General features: G+C 34.2%; 3 protein-coding genes and 1 pseudogene across 6 annotated transcripts; all 4 read left to right on the plus strand.

Annotated features, from left to right (window-relative positions):
- The first annotated feature begins 8,544 nt into the window (after positions 1-8,544).
- Positions 8,545-9,653, plus strand: LOC126695031 (VQ motif-containing protein 4-like). The gene has a single exon (XM_050391636.1). It carries the CDS (start codon positions 8,739-8,741, stop codon positions 9,438-9,440), a length of 702 nt encoding a protein of 233 aa, XP_050247593.1. The 5' UTR covers positions 8,545-8,738; the 3' UTR covers positions 9,441-9,653.
- A 7,220-nt stretch (positions 9,654-16,873) lies between these two features.
- On the plus strand, positions 16,874-24,229 carry LOC126695032 (serine/threonine-protein phosphatase 7 long form homolog). 2 transcript variants are annotated; one of them, XM_050391638.1, is made up of 6 exons: positions 16,874-17,625; positions 17,798-17,885; positions 21,445-21,843; positions 22,992-23,676; positions 23,777-23,836; positions 23,916-24,229. In XM_050391638.1, the coding sequence occupies exons 1-5, from the start codon at positions 16,880-16,882 to the stop codon at positions 23,824-23,826; spliced, it is 1,968 nt and encodes a 655-aa protein (XP_050247595.1). In that variant the 5' UTR covers positions 16,874-16,879; the 3' UTR covers positions 23,827-23,836; positions 23,916-24,229. The 2 variants fall into 2 exon arrangements, with proteins under 2 accessions (XP_050247595.1, XP_050247594.1); XM_050391637.1 differs by having other exon boundaries at positions 23,777-24,229.
- Positions 19,009-19,119, plus strand: LOC126697998 (U6 spliceosomal RNA; annotated as a pseudogene).
- On the plus strand, positions 23,931-26,108 carry LOC126695033 (uncharacterized). 3 transcript variants are annotated; one of them, XM_050391639.1, is made up of 4 exons: positions 23,931-24,471; positions 25,127-25,230; positions 25,387-25,455; positions 25,816-25,856. In XM_050391639.1, exons 1-4 carry the CDS (start codon positions 24,389-24,391, stop codon positions 25,839-25,841), a joined length of 282 nt encoding a protein of 93 aa, XP_050247596.1. In that variant the 5' UTR covers positions 23,931-24,388; the 3' UTR covers positions 25,842-25,856. The 3 variants fall into 3 exon arrangements, with proteins under 3 accessions (XP_050247596.1, XP_050247598.1, XP_050247597.1); XM_050391641.1 differs by lacking the exon at positions 25,816-25,856 and adding an exon at positions 26,030-26,108 and having other exon boundaries at positions 23,934-24,471; XM_050391640.1 differs by lacking the exon at positions 25,816-25,856 and adding an exon at positions 26,019-26,108 and having other exon boundaries at positions 23,936-24,471.
- The last annotated feature ends 1,492 nt before the right edge of the window (positions 26,109-27,600 follow it).

Below are 27,600 nucleotides of genomic sequence, written 5' to 3' on the forward strand. Positions count from 1 at the left end.
CACCCCACTTAAAGTGAGCAGCCTAGCAAGCAAGGTTGTGGGCTAACCAATTAATGTTCTTGTTTACAAAACAAAAATCCCAACAAGATAGTAAGTTTAGAGAAGCATATAAAATAGGCAAAAAGAAAAAAAAAATAGAAAAACAAAATACAGAGGATTGACTGAAGGATTCTAAAGATCTTCAATCACACTGATAACTAATAAGAAGTGAGCAGCTTAGCGAGCGAAATTGTAGGTAAACCGATTAATGTTCTTGTTTACAAAACAAAAATCCCAACAGGATAGTGAGTTTAGAGAAGCTATACAATAGGCAAAAAAGAATAATAAAACATGGAGGATTGAGTAAAGGATTCTGGAAATGTTCAATAATATTGATAGAGTCTCCTTCAAAAACAATAAAAAGTGAGATGATAATGATGGATTTCTAATTTGAGGGCAGCATGGACTTCACCAAATTAAAGAGGGTTCAATTTCTTGGAAGGGCTATCTCTCTGTATGGAAACATTATTGAAAGAAGCATTGTGGTGCAAATTTTAACGTAGATCATGTGATTGCAACCTTTCTTCCATCACCCCCATAGAAATGTTAATAAAAATAAAATCACTCAATATTCCAAGTAGTACTGATGTCATTGTTGATACTTTGATAGTTACTGCCTTCTACCTAATGCGCGGTTCAAACTATGTCAATTTCGACATTAAAAAAACTTAATATTTGTACTGTGGTACTTCTTCTTCTAAAGGAACCTATTATTAATAAGGATTTTATTAATATATGCCCACATTAATTTTCATTTTTAGTAAAAAATTTCTCGAGAATTGAAAAAGTAATGACAGTTTTTTCAATTCTCAAGAAAATTTTTCCAAAAATAGAAAACTTAATATGTACCCTTAGGGCACACATTAATTGGACCCAATAATAAAACTACATCAGGATTGAAAGGTGCAAATGCTTAAAATAAAAAGATTTATTAAAAGCGTGAGGCCTTGAGGGTACAATCCCTTTTGGCCATTCACAACTCACTTCGCACAGCATGATTACTGCTTTAATTAAGGGTATAACATATTAACACAATTTCCTGATAGGGAGGTTTATTATATTCAGAACAGAATCAAGTTTTTTCAAAGCAAATTTAAGTGAGGGAATTGAAGCACATTTATAGTTGGCAGAAGTTTCAATTTTCATGGGAGTGAAGAATTTAGTTGCACAAGTTCATGCAAGATTTCTCAAAACAATATAATATTTTCTTCACAGTAATATTATACAAATATATAATTGTTGATATCACTTATTGTGATTCGAGTTTTATTATTTTTATTAGGGTTTACCACATGACATATATTATGCACTAATCATGGAAGATGCCATGTCCCTTTACTTGTTTTTGTGATAGTCATTGTTGAGAGCAACTAAAGGAAGCAAGGGTAGGGCCATCCAGCTTTGTCTATAAGAAACAATAATTTATCCATGTCTAAACACAATTTTCCCTCGCTCACAGATAAATCAAAGATTTCGGCTCTTCTATCCAAGAGGGACACCAAGTCAAGGTCTTCAATCTTTCTCTATCAGAATGTTCGAGTCAGGACAACTGACTCACCCACCAAGAAACTGTCTACATTGCTTGTGTGTCTGTATTGTGTTTTTTAAGGGCTCAATATATCCCTAATTCTGTAGATCCTGTTACGATGCATCATCATGATTCTTTGAGATTTCCATGATGGATAATCAAGCCGAATCCCGCTTCCCTGCTGCAGTAATGCTTTGTTATGGACCAAATAAATCCTTTAAATATATTGACATTAAGTGTGTATGTTTAACAGTTAGTTTATTTCTCAAAAAAAAAAAAAAAAAAAAAATCAGCAAATTTATATATGACGCACGCATTTATGCTTGAGCATACATACATGGTATTATAGATAAATTTGAAAAATATGGTCTGACGTAGTTTGTCCGAAGAACTTAGGGTCTCGACTAGTTTAGTGCCATTGAGCTTCAAGTAATGCCTTTAGATCAATTAATTGATGATTGCAATTTTGATTCTCACCTTTTGGAGTATACTAGAATGGGCATGGCCAAATGGTTGGTCCAACCCTTACTGTAAGTGTAACCCGACCCCCCTCCTCACATAGGGGTAGAACCCACCCTTATATGATATATATAAATATATATATATATATATATATATATATATATATATCCGTTGCACCATATACCTTCTCCCCCACACCACCCCAATTCCTAAAAAAACATACAAATACAAATAATTATAAGAGAAAAAATGGTACAATTAATATATGCACTACAAGTGACTAGCTTACATTATTAAGGGTTTTTTTTTTTTTTTTTTTATCAAAATATAAAGTCATATTAGCCTATGGGGTGGTTCGCCTTCTTGCCCTAAACCGCTAGAATATCAATACGAGATTAAGAGCAACTTGATGCATTTGGTGGCTTTACACAAAACGAAATTGAGGCTTTTTATATATTTAAATTTGACTGTTTAAATTTTTTTTTTTTTAAGTTACTTAAATTCTATTTTCTTGTTTTAGATACAAAATTACTAATTAATCATGTAAATTTTTTTTTTTTAGAAAGTTGATAGATATATGATGTTAGTAAGTAAATATATGATGTTAGTGGTGGACATAGATGAGAACTAATAAAAATTTTCCAACTTTACTATTGTGAAAAATGTTGTGAATTTTTTTTTAGATTGCTTTTTTTTTTTGAAAAGTGCTACATTCACAACATTTTCATAACAAATCCTAGGTATTAAGTTAATAGTTTTAATTTGAACCCACCACTGAAATTACTATTTTGCCCACCAATATCAGCCAATAACAACTTACTACTTAGAATTTGTGTATTACTCTTTTTTTTATAAGTATTACATTCACAATATTTTTAAAAAAAATCCTAGGTGTTAAGTTGTTACTAGTTCTAATTTAAATCTACCACTAAAATTACTTTTTTTCCTACCAATAACAACCAGTAACAATTTACCATTTAAGATTTGTTGTCAAAAATATTGTGGACATAGCACTTCTCTCTCTTGTTTTTCATTTGATAAAAATAATTATTTTATTTATTGGCTAATATTTGGATTTAATAAATACTATTACAATTAAAGAAATAACTCTATTGGTTAAAATTTAAAAGCTTTTTTTCTACTTGGAGGTTTAGGTGACGGCCTCATTCACTTATATTATTGAGTCGCCTTGAAGATACTAGATGCACAAATTTAAATTAAATCGCATGTGAAATAGATCGGTCATGTTAAACTGCATTTTCCAAATCATCTCTATGGCCCAAAAATATAAAATAAAATCTTATGAAGGATCAAGTGGACAAGGTCTCTTTCTCAAAAAAAAAAAAAAAGTGGACAAGGTATGAAAAATCTATCCCATTGTCATACTTGAAATTGATTTCTTTTTTTTCTATAAAAGTGAGAATTTGAATTTAGATTCTCTCCACAAAGAGAATCAGACAATTTGAATAGGGAGTACAACAGAGCTGCCCATGAGCTAGTTCATCTAGCTAGAAGGAGTGAAGCCTCTCAGGTGTGGGTGGGGGTTTGTCCTCCTGCTTTGCTTGAGTTGATTCAGGCGGATTGTATTTGATTGTTCATGTTTTCGTTCTGTCATCTCTGTTGTACTTCAAATTTGTTTGTTTGGTTGAATGTATTTCAAAGCTTTGTATCCAAAAAAAAAAAAAAAAATCAGACAATTTGACAATCTTCCTAAGTCACAAAGCTCTTGAACTACTTTCAATCAATTAATCCAACTGTTAAATCCTTAAATTATAGCAATTAAGAACGTATAATTTTCCCATTAATAACTCTCTTAATTAGAAGTTAGAAGTTAGAAGTTAGAACCCTCCCCTATAATTAGACCTACAATAAGTTGAAATTGTTGGAGACATTTTTATTTTTTGGGTTAGAAATTTAAGTGTGTGGCCCACATAGAGTAATATACTAATATGTACTTGTTTTCCCATTAATATCTCTCAAGTTAGAACCGTCCCCTATAATTAGACCTACAATAAATTGAAATTTTTTTGAGACATTTTTTTAAGTCAATGAATTTGGCCCAATTAATGTTAAATTGATTACTCAATTATGTTATTACTGCGTCATATATAGGATATAAATAACCATTCACAAGTGAATTTTATTTTAGCCTTTTTAAAATAAAAATAAAAAATAGAAAAACGTATTTTGGAATTAAGAATTGGCCGGATTTGTAGAAAAAACACGTGCCTAACATAAGCTTAGGCCTGCTGTGACGGTGAGATAATAATAAGACTAAGGTTGGCGGACCCTACAAAGTCAGCAAAATCAAACTAAGATTCTTACACAAAAATGGTCACCCATCTACAGCATATAAATAAAATAAAAACCTACCAGAAAAAAATAAATAAATAAAGAAAATAAAAAGCCACCTCATATTTGCATTTGTTTAAGACTTTAGTCAAGCTAGCCGGCCAACCTGAGAGACTAACTAGTTTTATTATTGTTTCTATTATTAACTACTACTTATTATCTACGTTCCTATGCTTTACTGTCGGATTTTTGATCATAGTGTGTCGACCAATTGACATGAATGCCATACGCCCATACCATGTCTTTGGTATTCAAGCATTTTTTTGTAAGCACATAAGGTACTTGCTCTTGGGATAATTCTTTCGATAGTTTAGTAAACGGGATTTGAATACTGTATGTTTTCGTTGAAAGTGATTGTTAGTCATTTAAATCTTGAATATTTTCATTTGAAGCGTTAAAATGTGTTAATAGACTCTCTTTGTGGCTTTTTCTTGCTCTATGTTAGATAAAGTTTGTGGCAGCCATTAATGTAACTTTTTCTTGTTTACTAGTTAACTTAACAGGCTTGAATTATATACATACATATATATATATATATATATATATATATATATATAATAAAGCATGGTGCCCAAAGCTTTATTAAGTGCAAATTTATTTAACTAGTAGCTCCCATCCCGAGGAAAATGAAATATCATGTTACCCTAAAGGCAATGCACGACCTAATTTAAGCAATTTTTTTATACTAAGAAAAGAGTATAAAAAAAGTTATTGCACAATGTTAATCTAAGTGAAGTGGAGTTTTAGAAGTAATGACTACGATATAATCCTATCCTGTTGTGTTTTGGGATGAACAGTTGCTTTTATGACTCAAATGTGCACATTTGCGCTTTGACAATGGACCAGATGAGATCAGAAGGGCCATTATCCAGTCTCATTTAGTTTGGATTATGGGAAAAGTTACTTGGACTAGACTAGGTCATATTTATTATTTTTCAACATTTTTTTTTCTTTTTGTCCTTTTCTTTTTCCTTCTTTATTTTTAATGATAACATTTTTAAAGGAAATTTTAATAATAACATTTTGACAATTTCTTTATCCTGCTTTCTCGAGATCCAAAAAGGGGATAAAAAACAAAAGAAATGTGGAAAAGGAAAATCATGAAGTTCAATCGCCAAGATTTTGCTAGTAATTGCATGATCATGATCCTGTGGCCTTGTCGATTAAGCTTAATTTCATCCCCCTTTTTTAAATGATCACCTTTTTCATCTTTGTATTATTGTACAACAAAATTAAATAAGTTAATGAAATTGATGAGTTCATCAAATTATCCAAACACAATTTTTTTCCCCAATTTTTAAAGCTTATTTAGTATTATATGTTTTTTTAAAGCTTCAAATTTTTTGATACAATTGCACCTTAATCATATTCTACAAATAAACATTTTCAGCAAATATTCTGCATGCCCAAATTGATTAGTTAGTTCATTTGGCTTGAGTATAAATTTTTTTAAGAAGAGCTAAGTAGTTTGATTTATAACGTCCACTTTATGATGATTGTTCTCTATTATTGAGCTAAGATATTAATTAGTTTTTGGCATAGATGGGTTTCGTACCCTAATTCTCTTATTTGACAACAAGTGACTTTATCTATCTCATTTGAACTCACCAAGTTTTTTTTCTCAAATTTAATTTAATTATTTTTAGTTAATTTATAAAACAATATAATGAACTTATTTATCGAAACACAGACTAATATCCAAGAAGAAAACACAACAAATTTGACAGAGAGATTAACAAAACAACCATAAGGCATAGGCAGCCTATGTAACAACGAAAGGATATAAAGGTTCCTTTCAGCCAAAAAAAATAAAATAAAACAGATTGGGATAAACAAGGCTCCAGTAAAAGGAAAAAGACAATTAATGAGTGTTTGACATTGGGACATTAAAGTCTGGAGCCAAAGTAGAGAGAAGAAACCAGAGAGAGATAGAGAAAGAGTCATCTTCTCATGCAATTGCGTCAATGATATGTAATGTAACATAAGACTAGTGTATTGCTGTCATGTGCTCATTGCTACCCATCTTTTCACAAACCTACTCATTCCCCACTTTGATTTTTTCATTTTGCTTTTTTATGATTTAGCTATTTTCCTGTCCAAAATTATCATGCTGATTGAATATGAGTTCAATGATAATTTTTCCTAAGATGCTCTTTGTCACCCAAAACCCAATGATTGAAAAAAAAAAAAAAAAAAACCCAAATTTTCTTTGCATATTCTTTTTTATAGGACAACTTTTATTTACTGCTAACTTATTTATTTAAATTCTATCTATTTAATTAAAAAAATTATTTTGCATAAAATGTGAAATAAAAAGTGGCTTTAATTCTATATAAAAAAAAATGGCTTTAAACAAATAAAGTAACTTATTTCCTTAAATACACTTTTTTGTTTGTTTATTTCTCATTTTTAAGCCTCAACCCATGGTCATATTTAATTACTTATGAACAAAGGTTTGGCTCTTGTTAAAAAGAGAGAGATAGTACTTGATTATCCGACTTTCTTAATTTACTTCATTCATAAGAGTTTTATAACTCAACTAATATATTTTGATATTTTTAATAGAAGCGTTTAAAATTTAAATTTCAATCCTTCGTTAGTTTGATAAGGGTAAATAAGAAGGATCAAACCCCACAAAGGAGGCAGTGTGCAAACAGACCAGAAGCTCATTAATCGTACCTTTTTTTTGAGTTTCTTACTTGCTCATAAATTCAATAGTACAACTTAAGCTAATAAAACCATCGTTTACATGGTTGATGGAGTATGTTAGGGACTCCACAATGCAAACAATAATGATTATGGTTATGACCCATTGCATTTGGTCCCCCACCCTTCTCTCTCTCTCTCCAATAGAAATAAGAATTTGATTCTCTTTCCTTTATTGCTTTTTTCTGAAAATATAAGTGTGATCAAAATTAAGAACCACTCACTATATAACGTGGATACGGAACAACATATTAAGAAATGTATTAGAGAATGCGAATTAGAATCTGACTACTGCTCTTGCTGGTAGTATAACACTACTTTGGAACCGAACTTATTCACATATAAATGATTAGCATAAAAAATACTAATTATCTAGTGGCTAATGCATTAACTCACTATGAAATTATTTATATTTTCTTATGCCATTTCTCATGCTTCTAATTCTAACATCACAAATGGAATCACTGAAGTGATGTTTTAAAGTTTTATTATACGCAAAAAGAAGGTACTTTAATCACAAAACTCTCTCTCTCTCTCACTTCTAATTTATGGTTATTTATCTTATCTACACACAAAATGATACGTTCTTGATAATCCTACTCTTTGAAATTTGAATTGTTGTAAAAAAAATTGATGATGATGGGAAGCATTATATGAAGGTGTTTTAGAATTGAGCAGGTAAAAAGAAAATTGGTGTCACTTCACGTATAAATTTTCTCTAAAGTTGTGTTACATGACAGTTTAAGAAAATTAAAAAAAAAAAAAAATCATTCCCTAAACCACAATTAAGGAATAAAAAAGGAAAATTAGTGGTACAAACAAATCACTAACAAAAACGGAAGCTTAAAGTTTGCTTCTTGATGGGTCTGCTGCGCACTATAGATTTGACCAAATTTTACATGATGAATCTTGACTTTTATTAATGCTCATAATATTAGTGAGGTTGTAAGGTTCTCTCTTTCTTCCTATCACTGTACTTGGTCACACTCCAATACTAATGGAAGCAACTTCTCAACCACTTTGATCCTCATCTTATTTGTGAGTGAAACACACGCGCACAAAAATGTTCAAAATTCATAAATGGATGGGTGTTGTGTATCAAAATCAAATGCTATTTTCATCATCTTCAATCCCATCACACACATACACATTACTCTTAACAACACACAAGAGTCTCTTCAGTCAGGGCCCTGAAGTCAATGCTAGTTGTGTCTGTGTGTGTATATACACACACATAAAAAGAGACGTATTATTTGATAAATTTGCCACTGGTGGCACAGATGCTGCTGATGGCCAAAAAATTCCTAATTCAACCAATACCCTTTTTTATTTTTTATTTAAAAAAAAAAAAATCAAATTCCAAGAAACCGTTGGGCATTTTCTCTCTGACCAATCAACTCCAACACCTACCTAAAAAGACAATGCAATTTCAAGAGAGAGAAAGACTACATAGAAACTACCAAGTCCTCTTAAAGACTCTAGAAAGACAAACAAAAGCACGTCAAAACAAAAACATAGCACATAAGCAAACCCTTCCTCCATCAAACCTTGGTTTTCACTCTTTCATCTCTTGTTCTCCACCCAAATTAATCACTCTCTCTCTCTCTCTCTCTCTCTCTCTTGGTGGTGTTGGAGACAGAAATACCCATCAATGGAAAACACCTCAAAACCCCAAGATAGAGAGAACCCATCTCCCACAAACTCCCCAACTAGCAATGTAAGCAATGGGTTCCAAAATCAAAATCCCACACCACCTCTCACGCCTAAAGCTATCCCCAGATCTGACTCTAACCCTTACCCAACAACCTTTGTACAAGCAGACACATCAAACTTCAAACAAGTTGTCCAAATGCTCACAGGCTCATCAGACACCACCTCAACCAAACAGTCTTCAAAAGATCCACTACCACAATCATCATCATCATCATCAAAAAACCACCATCACCACCATAGCATACCACCCATCAGAACTCCACAAAAGAAACAACAAGGCTTCAAACTCTATGAGAGAAGGAACAACCTCAAAAACAGCCTCATGATCAACACTTTGATACCTAATTTTGCTCATCAGACAGCTGGGTTCTCGCCACGTAATAAGCCTGAGATTCTGTCTCCAAGTCTGCTTGACTTTCCTTCACTTGCTCTTAGCCCTGTTACCCCATTAAATGGTGAAGACCCTTTTGACAAATCCTCCTCACCTTCTCTTGGGAGCTCCTCAGAGGAAGAGAAAGCCATCGCTGAGAAAAAGTTTTACTTGCATCCATCACCGATCACAACTCCTAGAGACGCTGAGCCACAGCTTTTGCCTTTGTTTCCTCTTACTTCACCAAGAGTTTCGGGGTCTTCTTCCTGAAGAAAGTTCATTTTCTTGTATCAATTGGTGGGTTTTGGAATTGGATGCATGGTTCTCAATCACAACTAGACATCTTGCTTTTTAATTGTACAATTTGATCTCTCTTCCATAGAAAGGTAAAGATGCTTTTTTTTTTTTCTTTTTTTGGAAATTTTATGGCTATATTATCATAATTAAGAACTATCAACATGAGATAGATTTTGCTCGGGTCAATTGCCTTTTTTGGGTTTAAGTCTTCTGTCTCTCTCTTCATATAATTCCATGGATGAGTTTCGAATCTGCCTTTTTTTTTTCTTTTTTTCTTTTTTAGGTGAAGAACTACATAATATATATATATATATATTTTTTATTTGATAATTCGATAATTGTGGAATCTAGTTAGAAATATCAGGAGGTGTCAATTAAGTTGAGCTATAAAGAAGTTAGCAAAATTTTTTTACAAACAATTACAAAGTAGCAATTCATGTATATTTTCTACTTAGGTTATGTTCAGTCAACAGCAAGTCATTTATCTGCTAAACAGGTATAGCTGATCTGAAGTTGAACCTTTGTATACATATGAACAGTAAATATGAATTCCATTTTTCCCACTACCATTATTTTAACACTTAAAAACTTAAAATTGTTTTCAGAATGTTTATGTTAGGACTTGTTCGTTCTGAGTTAGAAGATAATAGAGGGTGGAGAAATTGGAAAGGTCATGTGACATTTATTGGCAAAGGCAAAGGACTGTTTAAGAAAGAAGGATATACTATGAAATTTTTTTATGTACTGAAAGTTTGGTGCTTTGAATATTGTAGTCAACTTGTGAAGGGGTTATGGCCCTTCTGGGTCCCTTTCACTCGAGCTATTATCTAGGCAAGTTTGAATGTTCTACTTGATGACACAGTCATACCATGCATTTGATCCTTTCCAATTTTCGCATTATGCAAAACACTGGTCCTAATAACTCAACCAATTAGTCCATTTCTACCTAAAGGTGTTCTTAGAGTTCCCCAAGAAAGATTTTCTGTTTGAAAATGACTTTATCCATTTATATAATTATGTAAAGACTCAAATTTATCAGGCCAACAAAATACTATTGGTGGCGTTTTAAACTCCTTTAATTCTTGGGCATCGCAAAATAAAATCCTCTTCCTTGATGGAGGGGTTTTAGACTCTTTTAGTGGCCAACAATTACGGGTTGTATAGACAATTCAGTATAACTTGACCATTGATCTTAGAAATCAAGGTGTCTATAGGTTGAGACAGATGAGGAAGAAAAGGAGCATGCTAGATTGAAGCAGATACATACATCTATAAACTTGAACATTTTTCTAATGCAGATACAAAATATTCTTCTATCAATTGCTATATTAAAAAAAAAAAAAAAAAAATGCACTTTTGGTCCCTATATTTTGGGTCTATTCTCAATTTGGTCCCTAAATTGATTTAGCTCTTAGGTCAATCCTTGATTTTTAAAAATCGTTTTTAAGTCAATCCAATGACAGAAAATGCTGAGGTAGCAAACAGAATACACTGTTTGCTGACGTGGCTAATAAAATAATAATAATAAAAATATATTTAACATTTTTTAAATGCCATGTCAGCATTTTCTGAATTAAAAAAAAGCCATGTCAGTTTAATTAAAAAAATAAAAATAATTTATATTTTTCAATTTCAATTTAATTCAAACTAAATTAAAAAAAAAAAAAAAACAAACAAACAAACTTTTTTTTTTGAGAGAAAAAAAAAACAAACTTTTAAATCTAATTTTATTATTATTATTATTATTGTTGCTTTCATTATTTTTTAGGAGGTAAGAACAGAAGAACTTGTTCTTCATGTTTTTCTCGAATCCAAGAACAATCAAACTCAGAACAAGAGGACAATCAAACCCAAAACAATGCAAAATTTCATACAAAATCTCTATCGTCCACTGAAACCTCCAGAACATGAAAAAATCATCAAACCCAAACCCACATGAGAAAACCAACCCAGAAAAATCATCAAACCTCCAACCCAGAAAAATTTCAAACCCAGAAACCTCCAACCCAAAACATGAACTTCATTCTTCATGTTTTTCTCCAAATCAAGACAAACCCAATTGACTAACCCACTCAAAATCAATCTCAGCACAAAAAATCCATACCCACAAACTGAAACCACCACCAACAACCAAAAAAACCATCACAATCACCCACACCACCAACCACAACAACCACAAATCACCACCAAAAACCCACCGCTGATCAACCTAGCACCATCCACCGCCGAGAGTCAAACCCATACTAAAACTCAAAACACCCAAAACAAAATCCAAATTCCAAATCCAAAACCCAAACCATCCGCCGCCACTGCCACCACCACTACCACCATCAACATCCTCCACTGCCAAATCCATACCCACAAACCCAAATAATAATAATAATAAATAAATAAATAAATAAAAACCAAATCAGATCCATTTTCTACCACAACCACCAAACCCAAGACTCGCGGCAGCCCAAGGTGAGCAAAACCACGACCACCCACGAGCACCAATGGCCCCACGCCAGCCCACGGCGATTTGAATCCCACTTGTGCCAATCTGAACCCACCCACGGCAAGCCACGTCCATCGAAACGTCACCACTCAACCAAAAATCATCGATTCAGAGAGAGGGAGACCGAGATGAGGAAAAAAGAATAGAGAAATAGAGAAGGAGAAGAAGGCTGAGCTTGTGAGCTTAGTGGTAGAGAGTGTAGGGTGAAGAGAGAGAGAGAGAGTTTGAGATTAGTCGTAGAGAGTGTAGAAGATTTTTTTTAAGCTGATGTGGTTAACCAAAAACAAAAACAAAAAAGAATTAAAACGATTATGAATTTTTATTTTTTAAGAAATGATTTAGTTTAAATTTGATTTAAGGTTTTTTTAAAAAATTTAATTTACATTTTTTTAAAAAAATTTCTTAGGGCTGGCTTTTTTTATTAATTTAAATGCTAACATGGCATTTAAAAAATGTTATATATATATATATATATATATTAGCCACATTAGCAAACCGTGCATTCCGTTTGCCATTTCAGCATTTTCTGTCACTGGGTTGACGGCAGTGACTATTTTAAAAATCAGGGACTGATCTAGGAGCTAAATTAATTTAGGGATCAAATTGAGAATAGGCCCAAAATCTAGGGACCAAAAGTGCATTTTCGTCTTAAAAAAATTATAATTAAACTCGTGCAAATTCTTATTCCTTTTTACAAATATTTTTTTGTAAAAGGAAATTGTTATTTTTATCTCTTTGTAGTTTGTATTCATATTTCATGGGAGACCAGCTAAAGTAAATGGGAACACAATAAAGGTTAAAAACAAAGGGAGGAGAAAGTTAGACTTTGTGATTATGATGATTGAAAAAGAAGAAAAGGAGAGAGTATTATCAAGTTGGAAAAAATAAAAGCGGAGAAACTGTGAAGACTTTTTCTTTTCCTTCGTAATCTCAAATTGTCTTTGTATCTGGACACAGGGCCCAATAATTAGTGGGGCCTAAAGTAACTGCCAAGATATATATATATATATATATATATTTTATGCAAGTTGTATGTTCTAGGTTTTATTTAACGACTTCTAAGCCAAATGCTTGCCTTCTACTTCTACATACTCTCAATCTTGGGATTTATGTGGAAATTGTCCCGACTCTCTCTCCTCTATTATTTACCTTTTAAAAAAAAATATATATATATATATATATATATATATATACAATCTGTTATGACTGTGTAATATTAATTCTGATGAGCATTGGACTAAGTATTAATTACCAATGATGACTAAGGCCCAGTAATAAGGTAGCCATTGATAAGAGAGATCATGGGACGTTGTTGAAGAGTTGCCTCAACGGTTACAAACTACAAACGTGGGACAAATGGCAAAATAAAGAAGACAGAGAAAGGACATGTGGTGGTAGAGATAGAAATAACTGCCCAGTTCTAAGATACAAATAAAGGCCTTTGTTCAACAAAGAAGGACGCCACAAACCTCACGAACAAATCAGAGAACTTATTTCTGAGCACATAACAACGACCATAGTATAGGATACGTAAGTTTATGTCTTCCTACTTATATTTGTGAATATTTTTAAGTTTGATGTGATATGTTCATGTTTGTGGCAATTTGATCGGTATGAACATCCATTTCGATGCAATGCCCGTTTGATAGAGGAGTTTTAGTAATGTTATTTGTAGTTTTTTGAAATACATGTAGGTGAAAAAGTGTGTGAAAACGTGTATAACGTTGTTAAAAAACTGAAAATGTGTGTTTGAGTATACTTACCAATAGGGGCGGAGGTAGATTGAAACCCAAAATTTTGAAATTTTTTAAATATATATAATTATTTTAATGTTTTTAAAATTTAGTCTACAAAAATAAGAGTGGCCCCTCCAAGTATTTGAATTAATCCAATTATACTCTTAAAAAAAAAATTAGTCTAATAGTTATAAAGACAACTTTTTTTTTTCGCAATTATATTTTTTATTGCAAAATGAGCTCTTATATCTGTTAAATATTTGATAAAATTTGACACTAAACATATTTGAATTTATCTTTTTTAACCCGTTATATAGTGATTAACAAGTCATTGACTCATTAAAAAAATCTTGTCATTAAAACTACACATAAAATGTCTCTTTAGTTGCCATATAATGAATTAAAGTAAGATGGTTTCAAATATATTTGGAGCCTAACTTGTTCTTCCAAGTTTTTGATCATTCATGTTTTTGAAAGTTTTGGATCATTCATGTTTTTGAAATTTTCATTAGTTCAATTGAATGATTTTTTACTTACATTAGTATAAAATTTGATAATTTGTATAGAAAATGAACATTTTTAACAATTTCACTATAAAAATGGTAAAAATGAATTTTATTAATTTTATGAAAGATCGTCATCTAACATAATTTTGATTGAAAATACTAAGCTCTTTTATTTTTGTTGGGTGTGTGTATATATATAACTTATAAAATAAAAAAGTGTGTGTATATATGTGTATGTATATAATAAATAAATAAAAAGTGTGTGTATATATATATGTGTGTGTGGAGGGTTGTCTTGATAAATATATTAGTGTTGCAACTTAGCCCCCTCAAACAAAAATTCCTGGCTCCGCCCTTGATTACCAAACAGGCCAATGTTTTAGGATTGAATCAACTGAATTCCTATGATATGACTTTATTCAGGATTATTTGCCTTAGTTTTAGTTCAATCCAGATGATTTACTTTGAGCTCTTTGATTTCAAGATGTTGTATACTGCTTAAGTCAATTAAGTAACTTAGTCATTTAAATATTTCTCATTCCCTTTAATTGTTAATTTGTGTGTATTTCAAAAGTCCTATTAAGTTAGGCATTTCCAAACCCTAGACTCTAGTTTTTGAGGTCAGATAACATTTCGAGCTAGTAATAATATCTTGAGAACCATCTTGAGGTAATAACAATCCGTCCACAATCATTTCGAGTAACCTAAAAAGGTAATTAACAAACCAAGATTAATCAAAAATTGGTTTTAGTTTAAACAGTCTATACCTTAGATTTTCCAAGTAAATTTCAACCATTTAATTGTACTAACCAATTCGACACAAAAAATATTATTTTCTTCAAAGATAATTAAATTCAACTATGTGACTCATTAATCAATTCAATTACATGGTTAAATTTAATTGAGAACTTTTTATAAAAAATAAAAGTTAAAAAAAAAAAAAAAAAAAGTAGTTAAAAACTGTATCTAAGTTTTGTCCAAAACATAGTAGAAGTTTAAAACCCATTCTTACTGTCAAGTCATAATCTGATACCCATAGATTTTTATCTACAACTGAAGCAGCTTGAAGGGTTCATTTTCAAAGTTGAGATCGTTTTCAAACAACAGAAGTAACCTCTCTCTCAAATTGGAATTTGATGCACGTTTTGAAGGCAGAGTGAGTGTGTTAACTAATTAACTTTGTGTTAGTTTTCTTCTTTGCCCTGAATCTCTGATGTAAGGCTTTTAGTTTAGTGATCAAGAAATTAATTGTACTGTTATTAGTCATTTCTTCACGGGCTTAAGGGAATACTAAACAGATAGTTGTCATTCAATTGACAGTAAATCATGAGGTCGAGTAACATTGATAATTTTGCACAAAGAAAGGCATCTGCCCCTTTTGGTTTTAAGGAATTGAAAATTTTATTTTGACATTGACAATCAAATGACCTTGATTTGTGCTGATCAACCTCCTCCACTAAATATGAATTACATGCTCACTTTGGTTTTTGAGGACCTATTTTCTTCACAAATATTATTGGTTTTGAGTGAAACCGGAATAGATGAACACGATAGCAATATTGCATGCATTCAACTTTGTAGATGATATTAAGGGAGAAAATGGGCAAATACCCTTTTTCTCGAAATTAAACATTCGTTTGCCCTCTTTCTGAAACTAAATAGGGAATTGCCCCTCTTTTGTAACTCGACAATATAGAAATCGAGTTTTAATGAATAACTCGATATTATTATAGTCGAGTTAGTCTGACCTTTCGAATTTTCCCGAATAAAAAAATGTTTGTGTAGACGGCCATAACTCGGGAAACTGGAAATCGAGTTATGTTCAGCGGTTTGAATCAATAGGACCCTAACGTCTCACAACGCTATTCAGTCACTCACTCTCTCTGTACACTCTCTTTCCCTCGCTCTCTGCCATCACTCTCTCTCCACACTCTGTCTCTCTCGCTCTGCGATCAGGCTTCCCCACTCTTCCTCGAGTCTCCATCAGTCGTCGTTGGTTCCCGCCGCCGCTGATTACAGGTACGGTCCTCTCCCTCTGAAATATTTTCTGACGTTGGTTAATGTTAGGTTGCGTTTTGTGTGGGATTTTGATTATTTTGTTGAAACTTAAGGAAGTAGTAAATTTACTAATGAAGATGAGAATTTTGTTGTCTTTTATATGCTGCAATGATGATTTTCTCATTAATGAGTTTAAATGTGCTTGGGGTTTTGATGAGGGGTTTTGGCAAATCGAGTGGTGTTATAACTTATATTTTCAGAAATAGTTAATTAATAATTATCCGAAGCTTTAAGAAGTGATTTAAATAGTTCTGAAATAATTTTTTTTATGGCAAGTTCTTATTTATTTAAGAAGTGATGTTGAAAATCTTGTGCTCAAAATATAATGTCTTACTGAATCTATGCTTTTATTTTATATTAAATGTGGTTTACTTGTTAGAAAATTGCTAACAATGTATTTGCTGCCATGTCAGATATGCAGGCACTAGATAGAGTGCGGCCTGGACCCGATGTGGATACCCAGTTGGCCCAGCAGCCGAATCATCGGTCAAGTCCACTTTGGAGGTGCGCCGCTGACGAGGTATGTAGTAGTATTATTAATACATGTTTGTTTTATAATTACCTCGTGTTTAATCTCCTAACAGAATACTCGTCCGTGTGCAAGAGGCGCCTGGCATGATAAAGGTTCGACGCCGTAAATGTGTATTGCCACAGGGTGGGTTAGATCCACGTATCATGCAACACATAGATGCAGCAGGGTTGACTGGTTTATTCAAGGTTCCTGATATGGAGGTCGACCACGCCTTGATCACGGCGTTGGTTGAGCGGTGGCGTCCGGAGACGCACACGTTCCACTTACCCCATGGAGAAATGGGTATCACCTTGCAAGATATGGAGGTGATGCTGGGGCTTCCGGTGGATGGGTTGCCTGTCACTGGGAAGACAGACTACAAATGGAGTGAGCTGTGCGAACAGTTGTTGGGCCATAAACCTCCACCCCCGATACCAAACTCAAACAAGTCTACCCTTGCTGGGGCGAGGATAAGATACACCTGGCTTGATGCACAGTTTGCCGCTCCCTTAGTTGTGGACGCTGCTGACGAAGTCGTGCAGCAATATGCCCGCTACCACCTACTTGTACGGATGGGGGCCCTCTTGTTCATGGACAGGTCTGCGGACCGGGTCTCACTGCTGCCTCTGCAGTTGCTCAACCCAGTCAGCAATGCGAGACGGTATAGCTGGGGTAGTGCAGCATTGGCCTGGCTGTATAGGCAACTTTGTGGTGCATCGAAGAAGGATGCGATGCAGATTGGAGGAGCACTCTTGTTGGTGCAGCTATGGGCCTATTCAAGGTTCCCACAATTATGCCCTGTTGTGAGGCCGCCTCTACCGCCAGTGCACTCAGGGCCCCTTGCCATTAGGTACGTTCATTGAGTTCTCGTTATTTGTCTCTTTCATATAATTAAAAGTATGCCAAACTAACAAACGAAAGAAACTTATCAATGCTTAGTATATGGATGTGAAATATAAAAGCAAAGTTTGTTAAATGTAAGGTTCAGTAATGAGCATTTGTCGACATCTCATGTTTGGTAGGTGGAGCGGGCCAAAATGCACCGCAGAGCATGCCACACACGTCCTTGCTGCGTACCGGGCGTCACTGGCTACAGTACGGGCCGAGCAGGTATTCGGTTAATTTAGTTTGAATTCTTATGACCACGTTTCCCTCAATTCTTATAACTACGGGCCGAGCACGTTTTCCTCAAATGCACCGCACATGCTTTTATTTTCGTTTCCCTCAATTTTATATTATTTTGAATTCTTGGATTGTTGTAGGAATGAGTTGATTTCATAATACCATCCAATCATTTTGTTTGGTACTTGGATTTCCATCCCATCATTTAACTCAATTGGAATGTCCATCGTGAAGTACTTCACATTAGAACTTCCATTTGTAGCACCTGCATGAATACTTGCTCGTCCTTACATAAAGTAAAACAAAAGTAAAAAATTCTTGAATGTTAAATCAAAGGGTTTTTTCCAAATTGGGTTGGATTGAAGGGTTTTTTCCAATGCAACCCAACTAACATGACTCAGGTTAAGTTGGGTTAAATCAATGGGTTATATATAAATTTAGTCATATATATATAAAGTAGAATTTGGCTATATTCTTCATTATGTACGGAAACGTTTGTGATTTACACGGAAAAAAAAAAAAAAAAAACACAGAATAAATTGTCCCTTTTCCAAGATGTTTGAAGCATGTGCAACATGCGCAAAACATTGAGCATGAAGTCTTCGTTTAGTGCAAGGCAGTGAGTTCAAACTTGTGTTGCAACCAAAAAACAAAAACTCCACCAATTGTTACAAATGTCATTAAGCTGATGCAATGAAGAGAAGACGCACATATTGGATTATGTAATTGGTTATAATTCAATGAGAAATGAATTTACCTAATAGTATACCAAAGATGATCAGATTTGTCTTTGGTTGTATTTGTGTGCTCAAGTAATTCATTTGATTTTAATGATGCATCTTCGAAACTGACGATGACATCTTTAAATTCTTTCCAGCTACTAACTGAATCAAAAGTTTGTGTTCATTTTCTGATTATGTTATTATACACCGTTTCAACCTACTTAACATGAGAAAATAGAACTTTTAGCCTGCTATGAAAATGAACTAAAAAATTTCAAAACAATATTTCTTAAGACTTTATATAAGGCGAATGATTGTAAACGCAGAACCAGCATGGTCAATTAAATTCTAAACAACAAATTTCTAACTATAAACTTGACAAATATGGGTCTTTTCAGAACAAGGGAATCAAGGCATATTAGAATACAAATGATATTTTCAAAACGCATGGCCCCTGCGCAAGGATGACACGCATAAATCGAGAAATGGTCCAAATTTTTTTCTTTCCCTAATCCTTGTGTGAATTCTGCTTCACTGTCTTCTTCGTTGTTTTTGCACTTTCTGCTTCTTTACATGCGTTTTGGAGTCTTGCTCAACAGGTTAGCCCAGACTTGTGCTCATAATTCTTTTAGAGAGAGTTTGAATCTTTGATAGTTGTTATACTTCAATATTAAAGCTTTAAAATAGAAATTTTTTTTAGAACTGTTGAAGCTTATTAATATTTCACACCTTCTGGATTCGCTATAGTTTTGGTGGTTGACTTAGATATTACCACAATTATATTCCAGATTTTCGTTGAATTAAATTTGCTGAGTTAGAGCTGCTCTTCACTGTTGTAATATAGTTGGCTGTTAAATCTCATAAAATGATAAAATTCTTTAAATTTAGAACGTTGGGAAAGCTGCAAATGTTAAACTACGAAAATTTTATCTAATTATTGTGTAATCATGACATGAGAGCAAAAATATAACCCAAGTTTGCATTTTTGGCCTAAGTACAGAAACAGAGGGAATGATGACATTATTGATCATTGGCCCGTAAAACACATGATCACTTCTCTGGCTTTCATTGAAATTTGAAATTAAGCAAACTAAAGGATGGAGTTACTCTGACTTGAATGTCATAGAGTGACCATAGGCTAAGCCATTGCCATAGCTTGTCCTTGTCCAATGCTGGATGGTTGTCATTGCTTGGGTCCACACTGTGAAATTTCCAAAATACAAAGCCATTAGTGCCCTCCCAGTAGGAACTCGAGAGTCCAGGGTATAGGTTAAACCCTTTGTGAGATTTGGGGTTGTTTAGGATGCCAGAGTGAGCACCGAAGATAGTCTCAATTGTTGCTTTGCCTTCAAAAACTTACTAATGTTTGGAGTTTATGCATTTCACTACCCCTGTGACAGAACATAGCAATATTTAGTATTAAGTGACCATCTAAGGTTAATATAAACTTTTATGTTATCTAAACATCTGTTTGGGATGTTCTAGTTGATGGTGTTTTCATAGGTAGTCAATGTGAATCTAAGCTCTTTACAATTCATTGGTGCCACTGGTGCTGCAGGTGGTTTGTAATTTAAGCTTGTACGGTTTGTAATTAAGCTTGTGAAATCACTTGTAATTAATTAATAAAATGTTATGAGCTTAAAACCATAGTTATTGCTCTGCCTAATAAGTAGACAATTTAGTATTTCTTCTTCTAACATAGGGGTATCCAGGATTACAAAAATTGTTATTGTGATGCAAAAAACATTGTTACATTGTACGTTATAAATTACCTTTGCTGAATTGAAGGTTATATTTTTACAGTCTAGTAGAATACTGTTTGACTTCGATTTACGTATTCAAGTGGTATATTTTGAATATGCACAGCCTCGATTGTCTTCTTGGAAAACAATGGCCTAAGTTTAAAGAAACAAATAATTGTTAATCAGTGATATATGAGAAAACATAAAGACGCTTGACACATTACCTCTTGTTGTTGACCTAAATGAAAAGTTAGTTCGTGCTCCTTGCACCAAAGTTGGAGAGCACAATTTAATTGCAGCATGCAACTCCTTAAGTTGTCCCCACTTTAGCTGCCTTAATAGTCCTAAAATTATTAAAAGCTATGGATTATTAACGAGTACTTTATTCATATAATTTTAGAAGCGTGCAAAATATGCTGATCACCATATTCTTCAAGAGGAATGTAATTTTAGACATTGACATGATTAGTTTGAGATAACTAAAAGGCTTACGTAATTTCCAACACTAAAATTTATAAGAAATATATATTTACATAGAAATATAATAACAGTATTTGATGAGGATTATACCATGTAATAATTTACATAGCTTCCATTTCTTGCAATATAAAGTGGTACTTGAAATGCAATGTCTTCAGTAGACCTTATAATAGTCATTTTGTTCTCATTCATTGAAACATTGTTAATGACTAATGCAATTAATGTAGCACAATATTTCTATTACGATAAAAAGATTTTGCGAAATCATCAACTTGGATTCATCTTACAGCCATAAGGATGCTGTAGTACCCTCCTCTAAGTTTGGTTCAGATTGAAAACCCTAGTATTTGATGGTGTCAGTTAGCTTTGAACCCTGTCCAGCATATGAACATGGGGCTGAAAATGGTGGACATGAACAACCTAGATCTTTTAATATTTTTTGCAGGTCAATTTTGTTGTTCTTTTAGTTTCTGCCCAATAATCCCTGAAGATTTTGTGTACGACTAGAAGCTAGAAATTCCATGCTTTGCATATTACATATCACCTACATAATGTTAAATTAGTATGATGTCTCACTATCACAAACATAATCTACTTATGCAGATTGTATGGGAGCCGTACACGCATACGCTAGGCTCCCTACCTGCGTATTGCACTGCTGGGCAGCATATTTGGAGGGCCGAGGTGCCGTTGATATTCTTTTGGATAGTGGAGTGGCATCATCCTGAGCGAGTCCTCCGTCAGTTTGGGATGAAGCAACCAGTTCCAAGTGTCGTGGATACGTCGACTACCCTTCACAAGATATCCCTTCAGGGTAAATGGGAGAAGAACTGGGAGGTAGAACATGATCCCTTTATTCGGCAATGGGCCAACCGAGTGAATGTAGTTCGCGGGTCCAATCTCCTAGACGATGATGATACGTATCTCGTTGAGTACATGATGTGGTACAATCGCCACACAAGGCGGTACATAACACCAGAGTCTGCGTATTGGGAACTCATGGTGAGGCAACAATTCCTATTTTATGGATGAAACCATTGTTGGATTAAATATCCTCAGCAGATTTATCATGCATATTTTGAAGTCCACAATAGTTATTGTTGTTACATCTCTATAAGTTTCTCTGTCATGTTGTTTTAAAGTGAAAAAATACTGCATGACATGTCATTATGTTTTAAAGTCAAAATACTGCATGATTTAAGTTGTTCATAACAAACTGAATTTGTCTTGATCCAATTTGTTTGCATGAGGAATGGTTAATGGGCAATGACTAATGATGACCACACCTTTGTTCATATAATTACATTCAACTTTTAAAAAGGGTAGGTTGGGTTGGGTTTTATTGTATTTTATTTTAATTTTTTTTAATTTTTTTTTGTTTTTGGTTGGCTTGTACTTTAAAATGGACGGTGCAACTCTGTGTAGTAGTGATAAATTCGCATTTCATGATAGTTTAGATAGCCTTTCCTCCAGGACTGATTAATGTATTACATATTCCTTGATAGATATTACCTCTAGGATTGGGAAGTCCCTTACTAAACTGTTGGTAGAATGCAATTCCCAACAGCTTAAAGGTCATTTAAAATCTTGCAAGTATGCAGCAAGGAGATGTGCATTTATACTAGATTCAAGTATGATATATGTTCTAAGTTTTTGGTACTTCCCTTAATTGAAACTTGAAGCTTGCGTTTGATATTTTCAATTCATTTGATTTGGGCGTGTACGTTAGGAAATAATAACTTCAAAATATGTGTCCTGATTGCAATGTGATATTAATGGAGTTGTAAATCTCGTGAAGCCTAGATACAGAAGTGAAATTCTGATATTTTCACTTATGCTAAGATTGAACTTATGTACAACCAACTATACGTGTTTTTTAGAAGTATTATCTCAATGTTTAGATTGCGTAACGATAAACATAACAGGAAACATACAACCTCTTGAGTGTTGGGTTGGAACTATAAATTCTTGCACAGGGGGGGCCAACCCCTATTTTTATACACTGTCTTTTTAAAGATGCTTCATAATTATAAGTAATATAAGGATTTCATTAGCTATGTTTGCTACTTTTTCTTTTGATTTTGGAACAGATTTATCCAAGTTTTGCATCATACTTGCGTTCTTGCTTTTATGACGCCCTTGTTTTGTAGGTTCGGACGATGATTAGGTCTATACCGAGGTGCGATGAAGGTTCTGACATGCACACTGACCTTACATTTACACTAGAGCTTGTGGAGGAGCTAGGCCGACTTAAATTGGCGAATGCGCTTGCAGAAGCAGTTGACATTGATAGACAGGCCCCAGTTCGTGGCGGGCAACGTGGTGGGTCTCGTGGGGGTGGACATCGTGGAGGTGGTCAAGCTGGTCGCAGCCGTACGACCGAGTCGGCTCCCATCTACGAGGAAGGGAATGAGGAGGGTGTAGAAGAGGCATGGCTTGGCACTGATTGGGTACTGTCTGATGACGACGGCAGGACACCGCGATGCACGCCTGGCGATGGTGCTGGGCCATCCCATAGCGTCGATCATCAGGGCACTGTTCCAGCCCACACTACATCCCATGGTGCTAGCACGGACTTTGAGGGCCCTCCTCGTATGTCGCCCCCAGTTTTCAGTGGATCTGCCCATGATGGTGGATGCATATTTGTCCCCACACCAGGCATGCCCACCCCACCTCTAGTGCAAGTGGACCCCACCATGTCAGCTCCATCTCAAACCGCCCACGGAGAGGCTGTACAGATTGAGCAGATACCGGCTGAGGACATTGAGCCGGTGGAGGCTTTGCGGAGATCGCGACGCCCGCGTGCGCATGCTCCCGATTGCGGGACCGGTGATGGTATGTACTTCGTCTACACTTCCCATCTTCTTGAGCTACTTGTACTGTGCATTTGATTGATTATGTTAATTTAATTATGCTGTTGTGTCTGATGAAACAGGTAAGATTAGACCTGTCAGGGCATATGGGCGGAAACGAAAAGATCATTAAATGCCTTAGTGTATGCTTATACTTCCTACCTATAGGTGACTGCATAGTTACGTTTCACTTTTCTTCTAAAGTCGTATTTTTTTTTTTAGACCTAACTGCAATGGTGGACACGAAAAGGCCATTGAGCTGGATTGTCCTTGTGTGCTTATTCTTCATGTGTATAGGTGACTGGAATAAGCATGCAAAATGTTCTACTAATTGGGGAGAATCTTGGTGGCTGTGCATCTATTTCTGGATCATTGCTTGGGGAGAATACTGGCTGTCAATGTGTTTGTTGTCAAGAAATTGATATTTTGGAGAAAACCCATAAGGCGTATTGTATTTATTGATGTATTAGGAAGTTTTTCTGCACTTGGAGTTTTGATTGCAATTTGACAAATGTCTGGATTGGTATTCATTTGAAGCCAAACTTTCTTGTGTTTTTGTATGTTGTTAGCTACAGTAAAGTGGGTTGTAAGAGAGTAATTTGTTTTTTTATTTTTGTTAGTTTTGTGAGAAACAAATGTGTGGTATTGTTGATAAGCAAGAAGAAGTAATTTGATACTTTCTGTAAAAGAGTTTGATGACGAAGTTTATGCGGATCAATGGCAGAACCAACTCCTTTGTAGCAAATCATTTATCCGAGTCTCTACAATGCTTGGCTAGGTATGTGTCTCTCTCCTAATTTTCTGATTCGCCTTCCCTACAATTCCTAGATTGGTACATCCTCCTTCCCATTTTATTAATTTTAATCTCCTTTAAATCCCCTCCTCTCTAGAATGATTAGATCTGTGTACATTTGATTACAAGTTCGTTAGTAGGAACTTTGGAGAATAGAATTTATATTTTTTTCTAGCATTGTTCTAGAGCAGCTCACAATATAACTTACCCAAAGCTGAAAACGGCAAAAATCTTAGTTATGTGTGCATGTTTTGTTCCTTTTGCTTCTTGGGGTTTGTAATTGTTATTTATCATTGTATATATTACCTTTTCATTTTGGTAGCAAATTGGGAACCCAATGAGAAACATTTAATTGATTATTGATTTTTTCATCAATTAGCCTTCTTATTTTATGATTTTCAGTATATATATATATATATATATGTTGTGTGTGTCATTGGCCAATGAATCAAATCTTGTCCATCATTTGCTTTAATGAAATGATGGAGGCATTAATGAAAAATTTGCATACTGTTTGAATGTTACTTTTATTGTTTGTGTATTGCCGTTTTTTGGGTTTGAATTATTATCTATGCTTACAAAGGTATATGCATTTTTCTCAATAATTTTCGGTTAGTATCTAATGTCTCCTTCACCACAGCACATTAAGACGTTGGAGAAGTGGCCAACCTTCAGAATCCTGGGAGGCTCATAAGGCAGCAATCCAAGCACTCATAAAGCTGCCTTCAGGCGAGCTTGTTACAGGTATAATATGATTAAGTAGATGACTGTTCTGCTAGATATTGTTTTAGATTTTGTTGGTAGTTGGAATTGGTTACATCAGATTGGAATGCATTATCAACTACGAATGTCTTTCACTATGAACTTATGGGGTTCATTTTTATGCTACCACGATTTTAGGTTCAAGTGATACAACTTTAAAACTTTGGAGAGGAAGCAAATGTACACATACTTTTGTTGGGCATACAGGTATTTTTTCCATTTATTTGCCTTCATTGTGCTTTATATATATATATATATATATATATCCTTATCTGCAATGTGTTGAAATCATGTGGGAATGAAAATAATTGTAGATTTTGCAAACTAACGATGCTGTAAAATTTTCTTCTTACATGTCTGTTTGGTGATCATCAAACATATTTTCTTTGAGCTTCCTATAAGTTAGAAGTGGAAGAAGCATTTAATAAGACTTCTGATGTATAAGTTGGCATTAATTGACCAAACTGTTGACATGGGTAATCCTCATATGTTTAGTGCTTTACATGGTTTGATTGCTAAAAAATTTAGACATGATGATACTGAGTTTGTCTCTTGTGGAGTATTTAGTGGGAAAGGAATGCTTGCACTTTTGACGGAAGTGCAAGCATTCTTGATTTGAAGTTCTTCCGGACTTTATCTAAGCGGACTAATGCTTTGGCATTCATTACCAATCTGACTGGTTTTCTATTTATCTTCACATGATTGAGAGTTGTGTTATTTGCTTCAAACTTGGCTTTATAATATGGCTTTATATATCATTGATAAAACAGATCAAATATAGGCTGATGCACTTGTTCTGAGGGGGATCAGTTGCACATTTGAGGAAGGGCACAAAATACGTATTGTTGGCAGAATTGGCAATGGCAAGACCACTCTCATAGAGATGAACCTGTTTTGTCCAGTGGAGCTAGCTAGAGGGACCATTGTAATGTATCTATTGAAACCTGTAGTATTCCATGTAATGTTCACGAGATTACGTAACTTTTAAATTTTAAGTGTTCATTTTTTTTCTAATTCAGAATAATACTACAAGGTACATCATAATTTTAGGGTTTTATTTACTGTGTTTGGGATTCAAGAACCTTTATATAGCTGTGTTATTTGTTTTTTTAGTTGGTTGGTGTCAATTTTTATTCATGGTCATTTTGTTCTGGACTTTCTATATTGTGGCTATTAAAATTTTCAGAATTGACTTGAAGAATTTAGATAATTTTCTAATGTTGGACGATTTATCATGTATGAATAATTCCAATCCTAGCTTTTTTAAACTTTGAATTTTCTTTGATTGGTATGGATTGCAGTGAATCCTCCAACGAGGAGGATTTCCAAATCGTTCATGTAGAGGTTATGCAATTCATTGTTGTTTTTTACGTCATGTACATTCGTTAATCGTGGCTCATTGTGTATAGGCTCATTGTATTGACTTGAAGAATTTAGATAATTTTCTAATGTTGGACGATTTATCATGTATGAATAATTCCAATCCTAGCTTTTTTAAACTTTGAATTTTCTTTGATTGGTATGGATTGCAGTGAATCCTCCAACGAGGAGGATTTCCAAATCGTTCATGTAGAGGTTATGCAATTCATTGTTGTTTTTTACGTCATGTACATTCGTTAATCGTGGCTCATTGTGTATAGGCTGATGTAGTATTTTGTAAGTACACAATAATGGACTGCAGTGAATCAAATAGACGGGGTACGACCAAAGGTGACTGAATAGGATCAAATAGAGTAAATAGAATGTAGTACACCGATTTTCCTAGAAACCACAGTGGACCGAATAAGACCAAAGTAGATATAATGGACCGAATAAGACCAAAGTAGTCCAAAAACAAAAATAATAAGGTTATTTTTCCATATATACATATCTGTCAGTGAAACAATTGGAAAACGATGACACTTCTACTTAAAGCACACATGACAACAGATGGTACTTGGAAGTATACATATCTTACTAAATACCACAACAAGAAGTCGTACTTTTGCATTCATGCATCCGTACGTTGTCTCGTGGGTGCATCAACTTCATCATCCCCCACAACGTGAGCCACCACTTCATTCAACATGTTTGCACTCAACGTTGCGATCCTCCTTGCGTGGTCACGCTCCTCAATGGCAACTTCCAACTGATACCTTAACAAAGTGTGCCTAATGTCTCCACTGCCATAGTTGGTTCCTTCGCTTTGAGAAGTGCTAGGTGGAGTTGAGGTTGATATGTTTGGAGTTTCCCACGACGTAGACACACCACCATGCACGCCCATACCATTACCATGCAAATACTCCATGTATGCAGCTTCGGCTTCCCTTCGATCTTTATATGATTTGTGATTGGCGTTTGGGAATTTATGAA

The sequence above is a fragment of the Quercus robur genome, chromosome 8 (assembly GCF_932294415.1).
Source record: "Quercus robur chromosome 8, dhQueRobu3.1, whole genome shotgun sequence".
Classification (NCBI taxonomy): domain Eukaryota; kingdom Viridiplantae; phylum Streptophyta; class Magnoliopsida; order Fagales; family Fagaceae; genus Quercus; species Quercus robur.